The sequence below is a fragment of the Diabrotica virgifera genome, chromosome 4, assembly GCF_917563875.1.
Source record: "Diabrotica virgifera virgifera chromosome 4, PGI_DIABVI_V3a".
Taxonomy (NCBI): domain Eukaryota; kingdom Metazoa; phylum Arthropoda; class Insecta; order Coleoptera; family Chrysomelidae; genus Diabrotica; species Diabrotica virgifera.
Window position 1 is genome coordinate 229,166,371 of NC_065446.1, and position 20,565 is coordinate 229,186,935.

General features: G+C 33.9%; 1 protein-coding gene across 1 annotated transcript in view; it reads left to right on the forward strand.

Moving 5' to 3' along the window:
• Positions 1-20,565, forward strand: part of LOC114327398 (sulfide:quinone oxidoreductase, mitochondrial) — a 52,693-nt gene that overhangs the window by 15,177 nt on the left and 16,951 nt on the right. The window contains exons 4-5 of the mRNA XM_028276006.2: positions 2,889-3,086; positions 11,210-11,419. Of these exons, the coding sequence (XP_028131807.1) occupies positions 2,889-3,086; positions 11,210-11,419 (408 nt within the window). The remainder of the gene's footprint in view (positions 1-2,888; positions 3,087-11,209; positions 11,420-20,565) is intronic.

A 20,565-nucleotide genomic window follows, 5' to 3' on the forward strand; every position in this document is an offset into this window, starting at 1 on the left:
AATAAGGATGTCAAATAAAAAGAAATAAAATATTGGGCGCCACTGGTTACCTTATGGGAACCAAAAATATACAAAAAATAGAAACATTAAAAGAAAGATAGCTAAATCAAAATAAAACAGAAACAGTCAAATAAAAAATATATAAAATACTTTTACGTGAAAACAAATATAGCGTGAAAACAAATATATCGTGAAAACAAATATATCGTGAAAACAAATATATCGTGACTTACCTTATCTACTCTACAGGTCCAGCGAGATTTAAAGGGATCATAGCCAATACATGTATTTCGGCTCTAGGCGGTTGGCCAACAAAATATTTTCAAATAATTATTATATTATACAAGTCCAATACTTCAGTCGACTGCTGGATTCTGAACTAAGCTACGCAAATGCAAAAGCCCGCGTACATTTACCATTTCAGTCTGTTTTAAATCAGCCGAACGAGTCTAAAGGTGGGCTAAATTACGATGCAGTGATATTTTATTCGTTGTGGTGTTTGTCTGTAATTGAATCGGTCATTGCGAAAACAATACAATGTTACAATGTGTAAATTTTTCAGGAAACGTAAAAATATTTTCATTAATAGTTGGACATTCCGAGATAATACTATATTTTATATAAGTATTATGGGTTAGGTATACATGAATCTTTCTGAAAGGCAAAAAAAGTTCAAATGTTTATATGTTTAAATGTAAATTACATGGCGTTGAAAAGCGTCATGATTTTACCCAAAATATGGATTTAGATTGTTTTCGCAATGATCGATTCAATTGTGATTTAACAGAGCAACGAAATATTCGTATGTTAAACTCCTAATAAAAAGTGTTACCACTATGGACCATCGTAAAATTCTACACGTGTTATTATTTTGTTTAGGTCACTATTATAAAATTGGGTTTGCTATTAGAACGCATAGTTTATGGAACGTTTTTATACACTCATGCCCAAAAAAATCGGGACACCTAAAAATGGGTCATTTTTGATGTCTCGAATCTCCTAAATCTGTTGTCCGATTTTAGTGATTTTTTAATAATGTTATATCCTTATTCTCTAAGCATATGGATGTAGTAATAGTGTTGCTGAACAGGTAAATGTCATTGTATACCGGGTGTAACAATAATACTGTGTTTTTCCTGAAAGTGCGTAATACCCTGTGGAATATTCTAGCATTTAAAAAATATTGAAATTAAAACTCAATTGTAGTCTAACATTCTGCTTTTTGACTCATTCACTTATGTTGGATAATGAAAAAGTTAGGTACTTTGACAACTAGCCATGTTTTTCATCAATACAGGATGTTTCTAAATAAGTGCGACAAACTTTAAGGGTTAATTCTGCATGAAAAAATAATGACAGTTTGCTTTATAAACATATGTCCGCAAATGCTTCGTTTCCGAGATACGGGATGTTGATTTTTTCTTACAAACTGACGATTTATTTATAGCTCTAAAACCGGTTAACCCGTTTCGTGAAGTAATCCATTACCACCAACATGTATTTGCATCCATTTTCACTTTCTGGAAATGGCCCGGCAATATCCAAAGCTATTCTTTTAAACGGCATTCCAACATTGTACTGTCTCATAGGAGCCTTTCTTTTCCGGTAGGGTCCGTTACTTGTAGCACATGTAGTACATTTCTTACACCAGTCCTTCACATCGTCGGAACTATTCATCCAATAAAATCGTTCCCGAATTCTCTGAAGGGTTTTCTTTACACCAAAATGCCCTCCTGATGGACTGTCGTGTAACTGACGAAGTACTTCGGCTACTCTGCTCTTTGGAATCACCAACTGTGTTCTCCTTGCTGAACCATCATCATTTTCCATTACTCGTTTAAGCACGCTGTCTTGCAAGATACATGAGTCCCACTGGGCCCAATACGTCTTAACTACTGAGCCTAGGCTTGATATTTGTTGCCAAGATGGTCGACGATTTTCTTCTTTCTATTTTCGAATCTTCTGTAAAACTGGATCTTTTCTTGTTCTTCCTTGATCTTGGTAGGCGTCCACTCGTCGTTGACCACTGTTGTTCTTAGTACTGCTGCTTCCTTTGACTCTGTTTTGTTACAATGGGAACACTCTGCTGGGCACGGCCTTCTAGATAGAGAATCGGCGTTCCTGTGGCTAACTCCGGCCCGATGCTCGATCTTGAAATCGTATTCTTGAAGTCGTTCAATCCATCTGGCTATCTGACCCTCTGGATTCTTAAACTGCATTAACCATTTAAGGGCGGCATGGTCGGTTCGGATTAGAAACTTCCTTCCATAGAGGTATTGATAGAAGTGTTCCACTGATTTTACTACTGCTAGAAGTTCTCTTCTCGTGACGCAGTAATTTAGTTCAGGTTTTGAAAGCACTTTACTAAAATATCCCAGAACTCGTTCCTGTCCTCCTTGAATCTGAGACAGCACTCCTCCAATTCTCACATTACTTGCATCCGTATCTAAGATGAACTCTCCTTCTGGCAGTGGATACCCTAGTATTGGCGCTGTAATTAAATGCCTCTTCAAAGTTTAAAAGGCCGTTTGGCAGTCTCCATCCCAGTAATAATCCATTGCTTCCTCTATAAGTCGCGTTAATGGCTTAGCGATATCTGCAAACTTCTTAATGAACCTCCGGTAGTAAGTACATAGTCCCAGAAAACTTCTCACTTGATGTTTATCAGTTGGTTCAAGCCATTCCTTAATGGAATCGATTTTTCCTTTATCCACGGCCACTCCTTCTTTGCTGCCTATAATATGACCTAAATAATTGACTTTACTTTGAAATAATTGTCACAATATCTTCATTTCTTTTAGTTTGGAAATTTTTTTTGTCGTCAACAACATTTAAGTTTTTAAATTGAATTAAACAGTTTGTAAAATATTAAGTTATATTGTTTGTAGGTTCCTGGATTGCAAGAAGCGTTGGATAATCCAAGTAAAGTATGCTCAATATATTCACCCAAATATGCGCCACACGTTTTTGAAGTTCTGAAAAATGTTAAAGGTGGCGAGGTTCACTTTACATTCCCAAGCTCTCCAGTAAAATGTCCTGGAGCACCTCAGAAAATTTGTTACATCGCTGAGGACTATTTTAGAAAGGTGAGTAAATTGGTTAAAGGTGCATCTGAATTCAAAAAGGAAGCATGAGAGAATACTTGTGCTTTGAAGGCAACAAAAAAATCTCATATTAGATGACAGAACAACGAGATAAAGTATTGCTACGACTATAAACATCTAGACCAAGAGGCAGCGCTGAAAAATCTCTTTGAATTTACTAAAGCTAGATTTTTCACAGTTGATTACTGTGAGTGTGTAGAGAAGCATACTGCGGTCGGTCAAACGAAACGTAGAACAGGGGTTACTGAGAGGGTATCAAAGTTGCTTTCCTACGAAGGTAATTATTTCCGTTTACTAAGGCTGAAAATCAGTACACACATTCTAAATTAAATATAAATAAAAGTTATTATAGTCGGTCAGCTGTGTGACGGGACAGAGCCGGTCGGTCGGCCCCAATAGTCGATTGAGGAAATAAAGCATTTTGGCTCGCAATTTTTTCGTCCACCATGGATTTACTTGAAATTTTCACAGAAGGTAGGGAATGGTCCAAGGATCATTTTATATATCATGCCGCTATCATATGCTAAAACCTTGGGGTGGTTGGCACCCCATCTCGGGGGTGAGAATTTTTTATTACATTTTAACCATGTAATTCGATGGAAAAAGTGGTTCTAAGAAAAAAATGTTTTTTAAGGCCGCGTCCCACCATCAAATAATTTGATCAAACTGGTTTGAGCGAACTGAAAGTGACAGTTAGTGACGTCACATCCTGAGTATTCATTGTGGATAATAATGAAAAATTTTAATTTTAAATAAAGTACAAACAAGTTAGACAACTCAATACAAAAAATTTGATCAAACTAGACTGATAGTGAGAGCACAGATTTTTAGAATTTCAAAAAAACTGCAATTGTGACGTCACTTTGACGTACTTCCGGAGTTTGCTCAAACTGTTTGATCAAATTATTTGATGGTGAGACGCGGCCTTTACATTTTCTTCGTAAAACTAATATTTTTCGAGTTATTCGCGCTTGAAAATAACAGTTTTTTGACGAAAAAATCGACTTTTTAGAGGGTTTTTTGAGAATATAGTAAAACCTGTCATATCCGGATCAATGTGGCGACAGACCGATCCGGATATGAAAAAATTCGGATATCAAGACCACTACAGTCTACACGTTCTTTTACAGTCTCTGAAACGTTTTCTCCTTCATACATTCCAGTAATCGACACGTTTTATAGGTTCTATAATGCATTATTTTGCCATCTTTTAGTTCTTCTTTTAGTGCGTTGTCCAACAGCAAGACTGCCTTTCTCGGTAGATCCGTACGGCGTAGATCCGTCCGGATATAGGGAGGTTCTGATATGACAGGTCTGGATATGGCAGGTTGTACTGTACCTCGTAAAATATGCATTTAATTAAAAAATCTGTAGATATCGAAATTGTATGTTTTAGTAACACAAACTAAATTCTTTTTCTATAATATCTTTCAGACCAATACAAACCGAGATACGGCATGTTAAATGTTAGCTTTTTTCGTCAAATGCACAATTTGAAATATTCAAAGCCAAATAATGGGAAAATTTGCATTTTTCGAGGAAAACTTAAATAATCTTTTTTCAGCATACAGACCTTTCAAAAAAAATAATAAAAAGTTTCTAGCATGAAAATTAAGCGACTTACAAAAAAATGTCGGTACCTGCTTTTCTCTACGAAAAAATCAGTGAAAATAACCCCCTAACTACCTTCCTAATTCAAAATTGGTCTTCACCTTTCTGTAGTTCCTTTTATATTTATATTATCAATACACTCAAGGAGTTTGACCTATTTAAAATGCCTAATTTTGGAATAATTGGAGTTTAAAGAAAAATTGATTTTTTGCAATTTGGTATTTTTCACCTTTTACTTCAAAATATCTCCGAAAATACTGAAGATATGAAAAAAAATTATATTCTACTAAATTTTAGTTTTTTTAATGACTAAAATTACCCTGTGCATATATTTTCATTACAGTGAACAGTTAGCCATATATAGCTGTTTAAAACCTCTATTTACCAGCAAACACCCCCTTATTCGAGCCCTTTAAACCCGCCCCAATTAAAATCTGAGGCATCTTAAGGAATTTAATTTACACAGTCTTTATAGCTCTTTAAAAATCCAACAAAATCATTTTTGAGGGGTCTCATTACTGAGAGGGTATCAAAGTTGCTTTCCTACGAAGGTAATTAAATCCATTTACTAAGGCTGACAATCAGTACACAGTGAGATATAATATTTTTCCAAAATTAGGCATTTTAAATAGGTCAAACTCCTTGAGTGTATTGATAATATAAATATAAAAGGAACTACAAAAAGGTGAAGACCAATTTTGAATTAGGAAGGTAGTTAGGGGGTTGTTTTCACTGATTTTTTCGTAGAGAAAAGCAGGTACCGACATTTTTTGATTAAAGTCGCGTAATTTTCATGCTAGAACCTTTTTATTATTATTTTTTGAAAGGTCTAATTGTATACTTGAAAAAAGATTATTTAAGTTTTCCTCGAAAAATGCAAATTTTTTCCATTATTTGGCTTTGAATATTTCAAATTATGCATTTGACGAAAAAAGCTAACCTTTAACATGCCGTATCTCGGTTTGTATTGGTCTTAAAGATATTATTAGAAAATAATTTGGTTTGTGTTACTAAAAGATACAATTTTGATATCTACAGTTTATTTGATTAAATGCATATTTTTCGAGGTATTCTCAAAAAAGTCGATTTTTTCGTCGAAAAACTGTTATTTTCAAGAGCGAATAACTCGAAAAATATTAGTTTTACGAAGAAAATGTAAAAAACATTTTTTTGTTAGAATCACATTTTCCATCGAATTACAGGGTTAAAATGTAATAAAAAATTCCCACCCCCGAGATGGGGTGGCAACCACCCCCAAGGTTTTAGCGTATGATAGCGGCATGATGTAGAAAATGATCCTTGGACTATTCCCTACCTTTTGTGAAAATTTCAAGTAAATCCATGGTGGACGAAAATATTGCGAGCCAAAATGCTTCATTTCCTCAATCGACTATTGGGGCCGACCGACCGGCTCTGTCCCGTCATACATCTGACCGACTATAATAACTTTTATTTATATTTAATTTAGAATGTGTGTACTGATTTTCAGCCTTAGTAAATGGAAGTAATTACCTTCGTAGGAAAGCAACTTTGATACCCTCTCAGTAACCCCTGTTCTACGTTTCGCTTGTCCGACCGCAGTATGTTTCTCTACACACTCGAAAAATCTAGCTGTAGTAAATTCAAATAGATTTTTCAGCGCTGTCTCTCTGTCTAATCCAGGTATCAATATTCCGCGCGATGAAACAATAGGCAAAACCATAAGAAATGCGGCAGGTAGAAATGTCACTACAATGTTAAATAGTTTTTTATGGGATGAATGCACCAGCGAAGAAAATAAAAAGAGGATATACGAGATTATAGAAAAAGGTATCACTCTACACAGCTGAAAGGAATGACCACTGAAAGAAAAAACATTGGCAACGCTGAGATCAATGGAAATGGTTTCTGGAGAAGAACAGCAGGAAAATCTAGAAGATAAAGAATTAACAACGAACTTATTAAAGAAATAATGGGAATTAAAGGAACAGTCACAGACTTATCAACAAAATAACTTATCTGGTTCAGTCATATACACAAAGATGTATTAACAACGAATACCAAAAGAAATACTAAAATGGCAACCAGAAGACAAGAGAAAACGAGGTAGACCTGGAGCAAGTTGGAGAGAAGGATGAGAAAACGAAAATGAGGACAAAGGGATGAGAAAACGAAACATAGAAGAGGACCTAGATTCATGGTGCTCAAGGCCGGAAGCAAATGGAATTACTTACGGGAGGACTATGCTCAGCAGTGGACTCAAAACAGCAAATGAAACAGCCTATTGTTTCATTACTATTATTTATTAAAACGAATCTGTTCCCAAATACTGATTACTCCTGCATTATTAAATGGCGATCCTGCCTCAAGCGTTATTACAACGCGTCTAGAAAGCACGAATGCCCTGTCCGTTTTTTTCTATAGAGCGTTTCACGTTAAGAATAGAACATTGCGGAGATAGCCCCATGTATTTCTTATTGACGATAGAAGCGCGCCGATGCCACGCCGTACTGACTAGAATTAATCGTATATCGGCATTCGAGTATCTACCCGTGTGCGAAAGGTTTGGCAACACTGATCTCCGTAAGCGTAACGTTCTATTCTTAACGTGAAAAAAAGTATAAAATAGTTTGATTCTTTTTCCCCGTACCAGGATAGGAGACTTCTCACCCTACTGCCTCTTCAGAAAATGGGGCAAGATACTACAAAACCAGTTATTCTTCTTCTTCTTTACGTGCCATCTCCGCGACGAAGGTTGGCAATCATCATTGCTATTCTAACTTTTGACACTACAGCCCGAAAGAGTTCAGTTGAGCTACATCCAAACCAGTCTTTGAGGTTTCTCAGCCAGGACATTTTTCTTCTACCTATGCTGCGCCTTCCTTGAATCTTTTCCTGCATTATGAATTTTACAAATTTATATCTATCCACAAGGAAGAATTTCCTGTAGCTGGCTGTATACCATTAATTACAAGTAAAATTTAAATCTGTCACCACTTGGTATATGAACCAGATATTGTAGTTTTCTTATTTTGATGGAATCCAGTATCTCCCTGCTGTTCTCTATTATTCTTAGTAGTTCTTCGTTGGTTATTCTATCTGTCCAGGAGATTCTCAGAATTCTTCTATATGTCCACATTTCAAATGCTTCCAATCTATTGAGACATTGTTTATTAAAAGTCCATGTCTCCACACCATACAAAAGAACAAAAAATACATTAGTACTGTTTTCTAAGATTAGGCTGATAGTCCGTTCTTTAACGGTAAAATATTGCAAAACCTCTAAATTTTAAAGAACCGCTTGGATTGACATGAAATTTGGCATACACATAGCTAACAAGTCAAAGAAAAAAAGTGATATTGTGCCGATATGTGCTTTTGCCCTGGGGGTGGTTTTCACCCCCTCTTGGGGGTGAAAAAATATTCGTCCAAAGAAAGTCAGGAAATGGATAAACTGGCTAATTTTAAGTAACTTTTGTTCTACAGAGTTTTTTCACTAAGTCAATACTTTTCGAGTTATTTGGCAGTGAATATGTTCATTTTTTCAACAAAAAAAACCATGCTTTTAGACGGTTTTTCGCAAATAACTCAAATAGTAAGTATTTTGTCGAAAAAACATTTTTAGCAAAAATATAGCCTGTAAAAAATTTAAAAAAAATAGTGTATACATCACGTCTCTACACCTAGTAGAAGCAGAGTTACAGCTAATGAAAATTAGGTTCATATTCGTCAAATTCCAAATGGAATACTTTAACGTGAAATAACCAAAAATGAAGCACATTTCGGGGAAAACTCATTTCAACTTATTTAAAGTGTTTAAAAAAAGCTTCATTTTTGTTTTATAAAAAAAATTTATATCATCAAAATTAAACAAGTTACGCTCAAAATAAAGTTAGTCCCTTTTGGTTTTGGTAAAAAAATCGAGAAAATCACCCCCTAATTAGTATCTTAAATGAACTTAATCGTTACGACGTCACAAGTTTCTTGACTCGTGTATATATTGTTTATATGATCTGTAAGTTTCATCGGTTTAAAGGGTCATCCTTACTATTGAAAGGGCTGTAGTTAAAAGGGGTTGAACGAGTCACTGATCACGAATGTATGCAAATTTAGAAACACCAAATCTTAATCAATTTTTGTCTAACAGAACAACAAAAAAATACATGATATTCAGAAAAGCAAATCAGACTTTTTTTGTTTTTCGAGATTTTTGGTATCTCTAACAATTTTTAAGTTATTTTGAAAAAAAGCATATTTTTCAAAATTTAAATTTTTAAAAATTTTACTTTGAAACCAAATTTTTTTAAAAATAAGCACTTTGAATCGATGAAACTTACAGATCATATAAACACCAACATAAGTAAAATAATTTGTGGAGCGGTAACAATTAATTTCATTTAAGTTGCTAATTAGGGGTTGGTCTTCCCAATTTTTTTTTGCAAAAACAAAAGGGACCAACTTTATTTTGAGCGTAACTTGCTTAAATTTAATGCTAGAAACTTTTTGTAAAAACATAAATAAATCTTTTTTTAAACACTTTAAAAAAGTTATAATGGGTTTTCCCCAAAAAGTGCTTAATTTTTTCGATATTTCACGTCGAAATATTCTATTTGAAATTTGGTGAATATGAATCTATTTTCATTGGCTATAACTCTAGTTCTACGAGATCCAGAGACCTAGCGCGTACACCATTTATTTTACTTTTTCATAGGGTATATTTTTGCTAAGAACGTTATTTTCGACAAAATACTTACTTTTTGAGTTATTTGCGAAAAACCGTCTAAAAATGTGGTTATTTTGTTGAAAAATGAACATACTCACTCGCAAATAACTCCAAAAGTGTTGACTTGGCGAAAAAGCTCTATAGAACAAAAGTTACTTAAAATTAGTCAGTTTGCCCATTTCCGGACTTATTTTGGATATATATTTTTTCACCCCCAAAAGGGGGTGAAAGTCACCCCCAGGACAAAAGCACAGATCGGCACAATATAACTTTTTTTCTTTGACATGTAAGCTATATGCATGCCAAATTTCATGTCAATCCAAGCGGTTCTTTAAAATTTAGAGCAAAAACCGTGAAAGAATGGACTATGAGGTCTCTACTAAATAAACTTACGTGCATAGAAATCGGCCCACATAAAAATTTGGTCATTTTTGAAGTCTCGTATTTCCTAAACCTGTTGGTCGATTTAAGTGATTTTTTTAATATGTTATAGCCTTATTCTTCAACAATATCGCTGTAATAATATTATTGCTAAACAGGTAAGTTTTATTTTATACCGGGTGTAACAATGATAGTGTGTTTTTTCCTCAAAGTTCGGAACACCCTGTGGAATATTCTAGCGTATATAAAATATTGAAATTAAAACTCAACTGTAGCCTTAGGCTTTCTTAACATTTTGCTTTTTGACTCATTCGCTTATGTTGGATAATAAAAAAGTTAGGTATTTTAACAACTAGCAACGTTCTTCATCAATACAGGGTGTTTCTAAATAAGTGCGACAAACTTTAAGGGGTAATTCTGCATGAAAAAATAATGACCGTTAGGTTTATAATCATATGTTCGCAAATGCTTCGTTTCAGAAATACGGGATGTTAAATTTGTTCGTACAATCTGACGATTTATTTATTGCTCTAAAACTGCATGAGATATACAAATGAAATTGGGTAGGTTTAAAGAAGTAATTATTGCGCATTTTTTGGCATACAGTTAAGAATTTTATATTCACCATTGGCGTGCATACGGGAAATATAACCGGGTAATATGACCCGTATGCACGCCAATGGTGAATATAAAATTCTTAATTGTATGTCAAATATGCGCAATAACTACCTCTTCAAACCCACCAAATTTCATTTGCATATCTCAACCGGTTTTAGAGGAGTAAATAAATCGTCAGTTTGTAAAAAAATTCAACATCCCGTATCTCGAAAAACGAAGCATTTGCGGACATATGTTTATAAATGAAATGGTCATTATTTTTCATGCAGAATTTGACCTTAAAGTTTGTCGCACTTATTTAGAAACACCCTGTATTGATAAAGAACGTTGCTAGTTGTTAAAATACCTAACTTTTTTATTATCCAACGTAAGCGAATAAATCAAAAATTAAAATGTTAAGAAAGCCAAAGGCTACAGTTGAGTTTTAATTTCAATATTTTATATACGCTAGAATATTCCACAGGGTGTTCCGAACTTTGAGGAAAAAACACACTATCATTGTTACACCCGGTATAAAATAACACGTACCTGTTTAGCAATAATATTATTACAGCGATATTGTTGAAGAATAAGGCTATAACATATTAAAAAAATCACTTAAATCGGCCAACAGGTTTAGGAAATACGAGACTTCAAATATGACCAAATTTTTAGGTGGGCCGATTTCTATGCACGTAAGTTTATAACAGTACTACATAACTAGTTATTCGTTTTAGTCTAATAACTTGTATTAATGACTCAAATGTAAGAAATAATAATTCAGTGATAAAACCAAATATTTTACATTTTTTAGGAAGGCAAAAGGAACGATGTAACCATCACATACAACACATCATTACCCGTCATTTTTGGTGTCAAGAGGTACGCTGATGCTCTTTGGAAAGTCTGTAAAGAACGCAATGTTAACGTTAATTTAAGAACGAACTTAACGCATGTCGATGCTACTAAAAACGAAGCTACTTTCACAAATTTGGATAAACCGGAAGAGAAAAAAACAGTAAAGGTAAGTCTAGGTACTCATTTTTTTTCTAATTATCATGATGATTTAAGGCTATCTTTTAGTATACATAGTGTGACCAACTAGCCCGAAAAATCCGGGACATGGCCCGAATTACGAAGTCGTGTCCCGGCGTCCCGGACAAGGCTTCTGGGCCATCCGAATTTTCAACGTTTTGGTAAAATTCCATTTTGAAAACGTTATTCTTCTAAGAATTCACATCAAGTTGAATTGGTGGGACGAAAAAAAGTCGACAATTTCTAGAGTGTCATACTAATACCACATCCAGAACGCATGCATTTTATTTCATGGTATTATATTTCTACATGGTCGTCCCAAAACAAGAACGACGGTGATAAGGCAAAACATTACTATAAACGATCATAACTTCGAAGTGGTTAAAGAATTTAAATATCTAGGAGCAACAATCACAAATGACAACAAATTAGAGCGAGAAGTTGAAACGAGAATAATGGCAGGAAACAGATCTTTCTTTGCAATGCAACATCTAATGAAGTGAAATAGCTATTTGTATAACAAGGGAGGAAAGTGCTACTTTTCCTCCCGAGAATGAAGTTTACTGCCCGACGCGTAGCGGAGGGCAGTAATCATTCAAGGGAGGAAAAGCACTTTACTCCCATGTTATACATATGGTTTTTCCACCTTTCTCAAATAACAAGTCATTTTTTCATTTTTACTTAATTTATTCATGTAACTAACCAACGAAATTTATTAGAACTAAAACTAACAAGTAGGTACAATATAACTGTCAACTGTCAAATATAAGTCAAATTATTAATGTAAACAATAGGTGCGTTCGCGGGTACAGTTGACAAATTGTCGCCGACAATTTCTAACCTCACTTAATATAAATAATACCGTTAATAGATAAATATACAAGGTATATTTACTTTTAGTTAATATTAATAACTAATTATTAAATTATACTAGGTAAATATATATTGTATATTTATCTATTAACGATATTATTTATATCATTTTAAATCAAATTTATCACTTATTGTTAAATCAAAATAACAATTTACTGTTTTTTACCATTCTGCAAAATACAGGATGTTTTATAAATAAACGTTAAAATGTATAGATACTTACGTAATAGAAAATAGATATTGTACAGGGCGTCAATAAGTTATATTTCATGAATGAAATACCATGACGTCACTTTTACTTTTCCTCCCTAGGGTGTAAAAGTACAACTTTGCTTCCTACAATCAGGTTCGGAAAAGTATACTTTTGGTAGAGGTAGGTGGAAAACTTCTTTTTCACGAGATACAAAAATTGCTGGTGTGGGAACGTAAAATACTTCGAATGATATATGGCCTTTGCAGAGACAGCGTGACAAACGAATGGAGGCGCAGATAAAATAACGAGTTAAAGTCTCTATTCAGAAAAGAAAATCTAGTCAGATATAAAGGCCAATAGACTCAGGTGGGCAGGGCATGTGATACGCAGTAACGACAATCGCCTTATAAACAATGTGTTCTAGGGAGGGCCAGATGGAAGAATGTCTGTAGGACGGCCAAGAAAAATGTGGAAATATGCAGTCAAAGAAGATCTGGAGAAAATGGGAATGAGACAATAAGAATTAGTGACACAGGATTGACAAACATGTAAGGTAATAGTAAACGCGGCAAAGACTCACGAAAAATTGTAACGCCATTGATGATGATGATGATGTTGATGATTATAGTTCTACGCAAACTAAAACAGTAGGCTTTTTGCGTTTCTGTATTTTAATTATCTTCTTCTGAAAAAAATGGCCCTATTTTCATTGAAATGTCCCGGATTGGGACATCATTGGGATGCCATTGAACTGAATTGGAGTTGGTCACACTAAGCCTACACAATTTTGAGTGAATCTGCTCAGATGCAATTACATTTAATTATTGGTTTCCTTCTTCAAGTACCCTGTCCGTTACGAACGTTGGCTATTAACATGACAATTCTGATCTTGCTTACAGCACTTGTGAATAGTTCGACCGATGTGAGCCCGAATCAACTTCCGCCGATTTTGGAGCAACAAGTGTCTTCTCCTGCCTGTCCCTCGCTTACTGTCTATTTTTCTCTGGACAATCAATTGCAGTAGACGGTACTGATCGTGTCTCAATATGTCTAGATGTCAATATGTCTATATATTCAAGTTTTTTTGTTTAATTGTGCTCACGATTTCTTTCTCTTTTCCGATTCTGTAGATTACCTCTATGTTGGTGACATGTTCAGTCCAGGATATACGAAGAACGCGTCGGTACATCCACATTTCGAATGCTTCTAGTTTTTTCGTGAGCGTCTCTGTCAGCGTGCAGGCCTCCACACCATAGACAGTTTATTCGTATGAGACATGCACTGGATGTAAACATTAGTTGACAGCGACGTCGTCAAAGGCAACATAAGAGATGGCTACTTCCGTTCAGGTTTTGAATATTTTTGGATAACAGTTACTTGTATAACCGCGTAAATTATTCAATTATTTAACCCTTTGACTGCGGGAACCGCATATTTGCGTAATTTCAGTAGTGCACGAGATGTGCGGGAAACGCATATATGCAACAGGGCTAACCGCTTCGCTGCGTTTAGCGATTATTTGCGTATAGACAAAATATAACGTAAACAAAATATAAAATATATAATGTCATCAGATGGTTTCGGAATGAATTTCCGCCCACCTAAAGTGCCTCGAGCGGGATGAGTAGGAGGGGTAACTGAGAAGGTGTTTAGTATTGCGAATGCGTTGGTACCGTAAAGTGAATATTGTCGCTAATTATTACGTTTTGGTTGAAATCAAAAATACTGGTAATAAGTATTACATCATGCCGCCGCCACCAAAAAGGGGTAAATATTATTCGATGGAGGAATTGGAAGAACCCTAAGAACAAATGAACTCTATCATTTGTTTTACTACATTATTTATTATATATATTATAATAGTTCTAGAATTGGCAATAAATAGTTGAAATAAAATACTAAAGTAAAACAAATGATAGAATTCCGACAATTAAGTCAACTGTAACCTAAAAGCCAAAAATATTTGCTTCACTGCGGGAGACGTCCATTAGCGCCGCAGCGACGGGATGCAAATCCTCTCAGCCGCTCCGCAGCGAAAAGGTTAAGTAACAGGATTATTTTTTCACTAACTATGTATTCGGTGACTACAATAATTTATACACTGACATATTCGGCACAAAAACACTTGGATGAACCCAAAACAAATCTTTATTTGACTACATATCAAATACAACTGGTTAATTCTTTTACCTGTAAACTAACTAAAATATAATGCGATAATTAGCAATACATGAGCGTCGCCAGTGGGGTTTATAATTACATGGCCAATACATTATATCACCCCACCCAAAAATCCTACTTAGAACTAAATTTAGGAACACAACAAAACTAAACTCCTAAATACTATATTTCGAACCCAAAACGTTTTGGTTCTTTTCTAGATCTTATTGGACGTCTATGTGGGATGCCTGACTCTTGGATAACATCACTATCATTTTGAGAGTCTAGCTGAGGCTCCCCACCTAGATTTCCTGTTGAGTTTGTAGCGGCTTGGATAACATTTTCCTCGTTATTTTGAATATTATTTTCCTCTGAACTATCGTGCATCGTCTCCGCAAAGTAATATCTTCTAAATTACTATTAAAAACTATTTTAATTTGATTACAATGTCTTTTCCACGTAAGTTTACTACCTAACGGATTTACCAAATATGCTCTTCTACCTAAAATTCGTAAAATATTTGCTTTGCACCACGACACCTTGGTGTTTCTATAATCTTTAACTAAAACGATATCCCCCACTACAAACTCTACCTGTCTCCTCCTCCTATAATATTTCTTATTGTTTTCTTGCGCTTGCATTAAGTTACGTCTAATTTGTGTTAAATCAACTGGGTTTGATTGTTGGTTTAGTAAATCATCAGGTTTAATTAAATCTAGACGCGTTCGCAAAGCCCTTCCAAAAAATATCTTAGCGGGAGAAGTACCTGTGTTCCTATATGTTAATAAAAATTTAGACAATGATAAATTAATATTCCTTTGATCAATATCTTTTAACAAAAAATGCTTGACTGTTTTAACGCTATTTTCAGCAGCACCGTTGCAATGTGCTGAAAAAGGAGGTATTGTTATATCGTTGATTGATAAATACGGAAAGATACGAAAGCCTATGCATTATTTTGTTGTCTTTAAAACCTGCCCGTATAGTGGCGCGCCTAGCTTAAATTTGTTGGAACTAGTCTTAGAGGAAAGTGTAAAATTCTCCCTACTCAAGGAACTAGCCAAGAACACGCGGTTAATTTTACGTGGCCCGTATTCAAAATTTTAACGCAGCAGCCACTATCATATTAATCTGTATTAATTTTTTTTTTGTTTTTGTTTCTGCAAAAATCTTGAAAATATAAATTGACTATAGAGTTTTTTTCACTAGTCTTGACCTCACAAGTAAATACTTTTCGAGTGATTCATTTCTCAAAAAAGAGTACGTTTTTAGACGGATTTTCGCAAATAACTCAAAAAGGAAGTATTTCACCAAAAAAACATTCATAGCAAAAATACAGCTTATCAAAAAGTGAAATAAATGTTTTATATAAATATGACATATGAAGTCGTAGCCCCAGTAAAAGCAGAGTTGTAGCTAATGAAAAGTAGGTTCTTATTATTTGTCAAAGTCAAAATTGAATATTTCTACATGAAATAACCAAAAAGTTAAAAACTTTTCGGGGAAAACTCATCATAACTTTTTTAAAAAGTTTAAAAACAGCTTTTTTTGAGTTTCTAGTATCAGAAGTAAACAAGTTGCGCTCAAAATAAAGTTGATCCCTTTTTTTGTAAAAAAAATCTAAAAATGACCTCCTAATTAGCATCTCAAATGAAATTAATCAGTAGCGCTTCATAAGTTACTTTACGTATGTATGCTTATAGAGGATCTGTAAGTTTCATCGGTTCAAAGTGCTTATTTTTGAAAGGCTGTATTTAAAAGGGCTTCAATGAGTCACTAATCACGAGTATATGCAAATTCTGAACAGCCATATCTTAACCAATTTTTGTATTACAGAAAAACAAAATATTCAGAAAAGCAAACTTTACACTTTGGGATATTTCGTATCACTGATAATTAGAAAGTTTAAAAAAAGGCATTTCTTTTTTCAAAATAAAAAAAATACTGTAAAACTAAATTTACGATGAAACTTACAGATCATATTATAAACAATACATAAGTAAAATCACTTGTGAAGCGGTAACAATAATTTGATTTTATTCGTCTTGAGGGGCCAAACGAAAAACACAAACAACTTTTTTTCTTTTTAAATCGTGTTCTGTTGTGATTTATAGCAAATGTATAGCATCTCTTTCGAAAAAAAAATTTTATGCAAGTTCCCTTTTACAGGGTGATTTTCACGCTTTTTTAAAACTATCTTTTACAAAAAAGGACCAATTTTATTTTCAGCGTAACGTGCTTACTTTAATGCTAGAAAATTTTTTAAAAACAAAAACAAAGCTTTTTTAAACACTTTAAAAAAGTTGCGATGAGTTTACCCAGAAATGTGCATTCTCTTTTGGTTATTTCACGTTGAAATATTCGATTTGGAATTTGACGAATAAGAACTTACTTTTCATTAGCTACAACTCTGCTTCTACTGAGTATAAAGACTTTATACAGACATTTTTTTTATTTTTTTATAAACTATATTTTTATTGAATACTTATTGTGTTATTTGCGTAAAACCGTCTAAAAACGTATTTTTTTTTTGTTAAAAAACGAACATATTCACTTGCAAATAACTCGAAAAGTATTAGCTTAGTGAAAAAACTTAATAGAACAAAACTTGCTACAATTAATCAGTTTATTCAGTTGATAGATAGGTACTAGATAGTATTAGACTTATTGATATTATAGCTACCTAGCCTTATACAAAGTGGATTTAGAAAGTCCACATCTACATTAGACAACCTAGTGGATATTGAATCTGTAATTCATGGGTCATTTGGATGTGATCAAGTATGTTTGGCTTGTGGCTATCTTTTATTATATTTTATAACGCGTGCCATTTGGGGATTAGATATAAGAATTCTATTAAGTTGGTCAATTCAAGGAAATATAAAATTTATTAGTAATTTCCTATATAGACGAAACTTATTCGAATAGATAACGTTCTTTTACGCAGGCCGCACATCAAAGAAACATGAAACGTAAATTATGTTTCATAGAAATAAAACACTGCTAAACAAATATACGTCCGGCCATTTATGAAACTCTCCGAAAATAAAAATGTGTCATGAGCATGAATCACACTCGTTTCATTGGTAGGCGGACTTTGAGATTTGTTTAGCAGTGCTTTATTTTCATGAAACATGTTTCACGTTTCATGTTTTTCGTTTTATGTTTCTTTGGTGTGCGGCTTGCCTAAGACTCAAAAATCCAATTAAACGACATTCCTCAATGGTCTACTCGTTGCACTTTTCCTTATTGCCATCAATGACATCGCTAAATCACTTAACCCACTAGTCATTTAGAAATTAGAGAATTGTTCAAACACTGCTGGCCTAGAATTTTCTCCCACTAAAACGAAAACAATAATCTTCAGTAAAACTCCAAAGAAGCACATTATACTACCAAAAATCTACCTAAAGAATTTCTTCTACTTTTTCTTTTATATAGGCAGTACTGCCTGTTTTTCTTCAACGGTGCCTTTCATTCTGTCCCTAAATTGTCATTCCATCTTTTCCTTGAGCGTCCTATACTTCTTCGGCCTAACGGTGACTTGTCCCTGGCTATTCTTACTATCCTTGATTCAGACATCCTGCTTATGTGTTGATTCCACTCTTCTTTTCTATTCTTTACCCAGGTATTTATATTGTCTATCTCACATATATGCATCTGATTTCCTCACTTCTTACCCTGTCCCGTAGTCCTTTTCCAGCAATCCTTCTTAAGATCTTCATTTTGTTGGTCTCCAGGCGTCTTTGTATTTTGCTTGCATCTGGTCTTGTTTCGGCAGTGTAAGTCATAACTGGTCTAATAACTTCAGTCAAATGACTTATATATTCGGTCCTGTGTTTCCACTCTAAGGTGTTTGTTTTTCGAAATTGTGTCGTTTAGGCATCCGGCCGTTCTACTGGCTTTAATTATTAGTATTTAACCTCTTCTTCGATATTATTGTCGGCTGATAGATTAATTCCCAGGTATTTTCTTTTATTGTCTAAGTCCAATTTGCATCTTATTGGTTTTTTGGATATTACTAAGCTTTTTGTTTTTTGGGCTGATATTTTCATATTCATTTCTTTTCGTTCATTCGTTCAGTAATCTTTGTAGGTCGTTTTCGCACTCTCCTACTAACACGGTGTCATCCGCGTAACAGAGTATTTTATATTCTTCATATGTTTGTCTCGTTCTTTTGAATTTGTATTCTAGCTAGATTTTCTTGGCATTTTATTTTTCTTTCTTCACAGATCCATGGAGTTCTCCTTTTCTTTCGTATATGTTTACTTATCTTACGTTCTCTAAGTGCGTCCGTTGCTTATATTTTGATATTATCTCTAATCTTCCTCTGACTTTCTTCTATGTCTTCATCTGGTGTTATGTAGTTTTCGTTCAGTACTTTTTGCAGTCTTCTCTGGTATAGATCTCGTGTTGACAAGTCTTGTAGCTGTTCTACATTTATTCTTGTCTCACATTCAACAGGGTCTTTTTTCCTGTTTTTTTTTGTAGATGTATTCTGATTTTTCCAAGTACTAGGTTGTGATCACTTCCGATATTAGCTGCACTTAAACATCTTATGTCTAGTACTTGAGAATGATGGATGTTTCTGATTGTCAATATATAATCAATATCGGATCTGTGTGCTCTTGTATTTTTGAATGTATATTTTTGTTGATCTTTGTGTCTGAAGAACGTATTGTTTATTCGAAATTCGTTCTGAGAGCAAAAGTTAATAAGTAGTTCCTAAAGAGTTTACAATAAATTATTCAGAATTGATTAACTTCTTGGGAATAAAACTGGATAATCGTCTAGTATCTTGGTAAGAAAATATACACTCACTCCGACTGTCAGCTCAAACGGGCTCAACTTAATGAAAAATATCTCTCATAAACAATGGGATATCGACTTCCAAACTCTTATGACTGTTCACTGAAATTTGGGTTTCAACCTGAGATACAATACGCTAAAGTGTTACGTTTGGCTTGTTCTCTTGTATGGAATGAAAGCATGGATAATAAATATAACAAACTCTACAAATCTCCACTAACAAGCTTGAAGTCTTTGAAATGAGGTGCCTGCACCGAATGCTTAAAATATCATGGATATACTTAGGGACATATATTGCGAGGAGAATGATATACTTGTCGGCAACTGGAACTCGAAGGAAACAGAGGGTAAGAGAGGTCTAGGAAAAGATGTCATGGCTGGGTAATATTCGCCAAATGATATTAATGAAATTTCTCTTAATAGAATAATGTAATCGTGATACTATCTAATATCTCACCTAAAGTTAAGTAAAGTTAATAATAAATAATTTAATAATTATACTTAGTCACTATTTTCCCCCTAACTCGGAAAATATCGACCGCACGAAAAAACTTGGAAGAAATTGTAGGAAATCGCGATTGCAACAATTTACGAGTCCTTACCATTTTTCTCTCGAAGAGATTAAAGTGGCCGAGCGGGTTACTAAGTCAATTTCATTTAAGTAAATACGGTTGCAATATCTCCAAACAAAATATACAATCATCAGAAGAGACTGTAATTAACGACGAAAATAACTACCTAATTTTTTATCGAGATTATGAGGCAAATAAGAAATGTACAATATTTTATCTAAAATCACCCAGTGAGTATTTTTCTCGTTAAATAAATATTTTATTAAATCAATTATATTATTATATAAAATTATTAAATAAACTTTAGAATATTCAATGATTTGTTTCAAGAATTCAAATTAAAAGACAAATTACAACTATGTACAATTATTCTTACTAATTTAAAAACGAGTTTAGAAAGTAATACATAGGTACACTCCAATAATTATTTTAAAGATTGCCATTGTTATCGTTCAATGAGAACTCAAATTTATATGCATCAAAAGAAATAAATAATTTTTATTATAATCCGATCGACCCGACCGACCC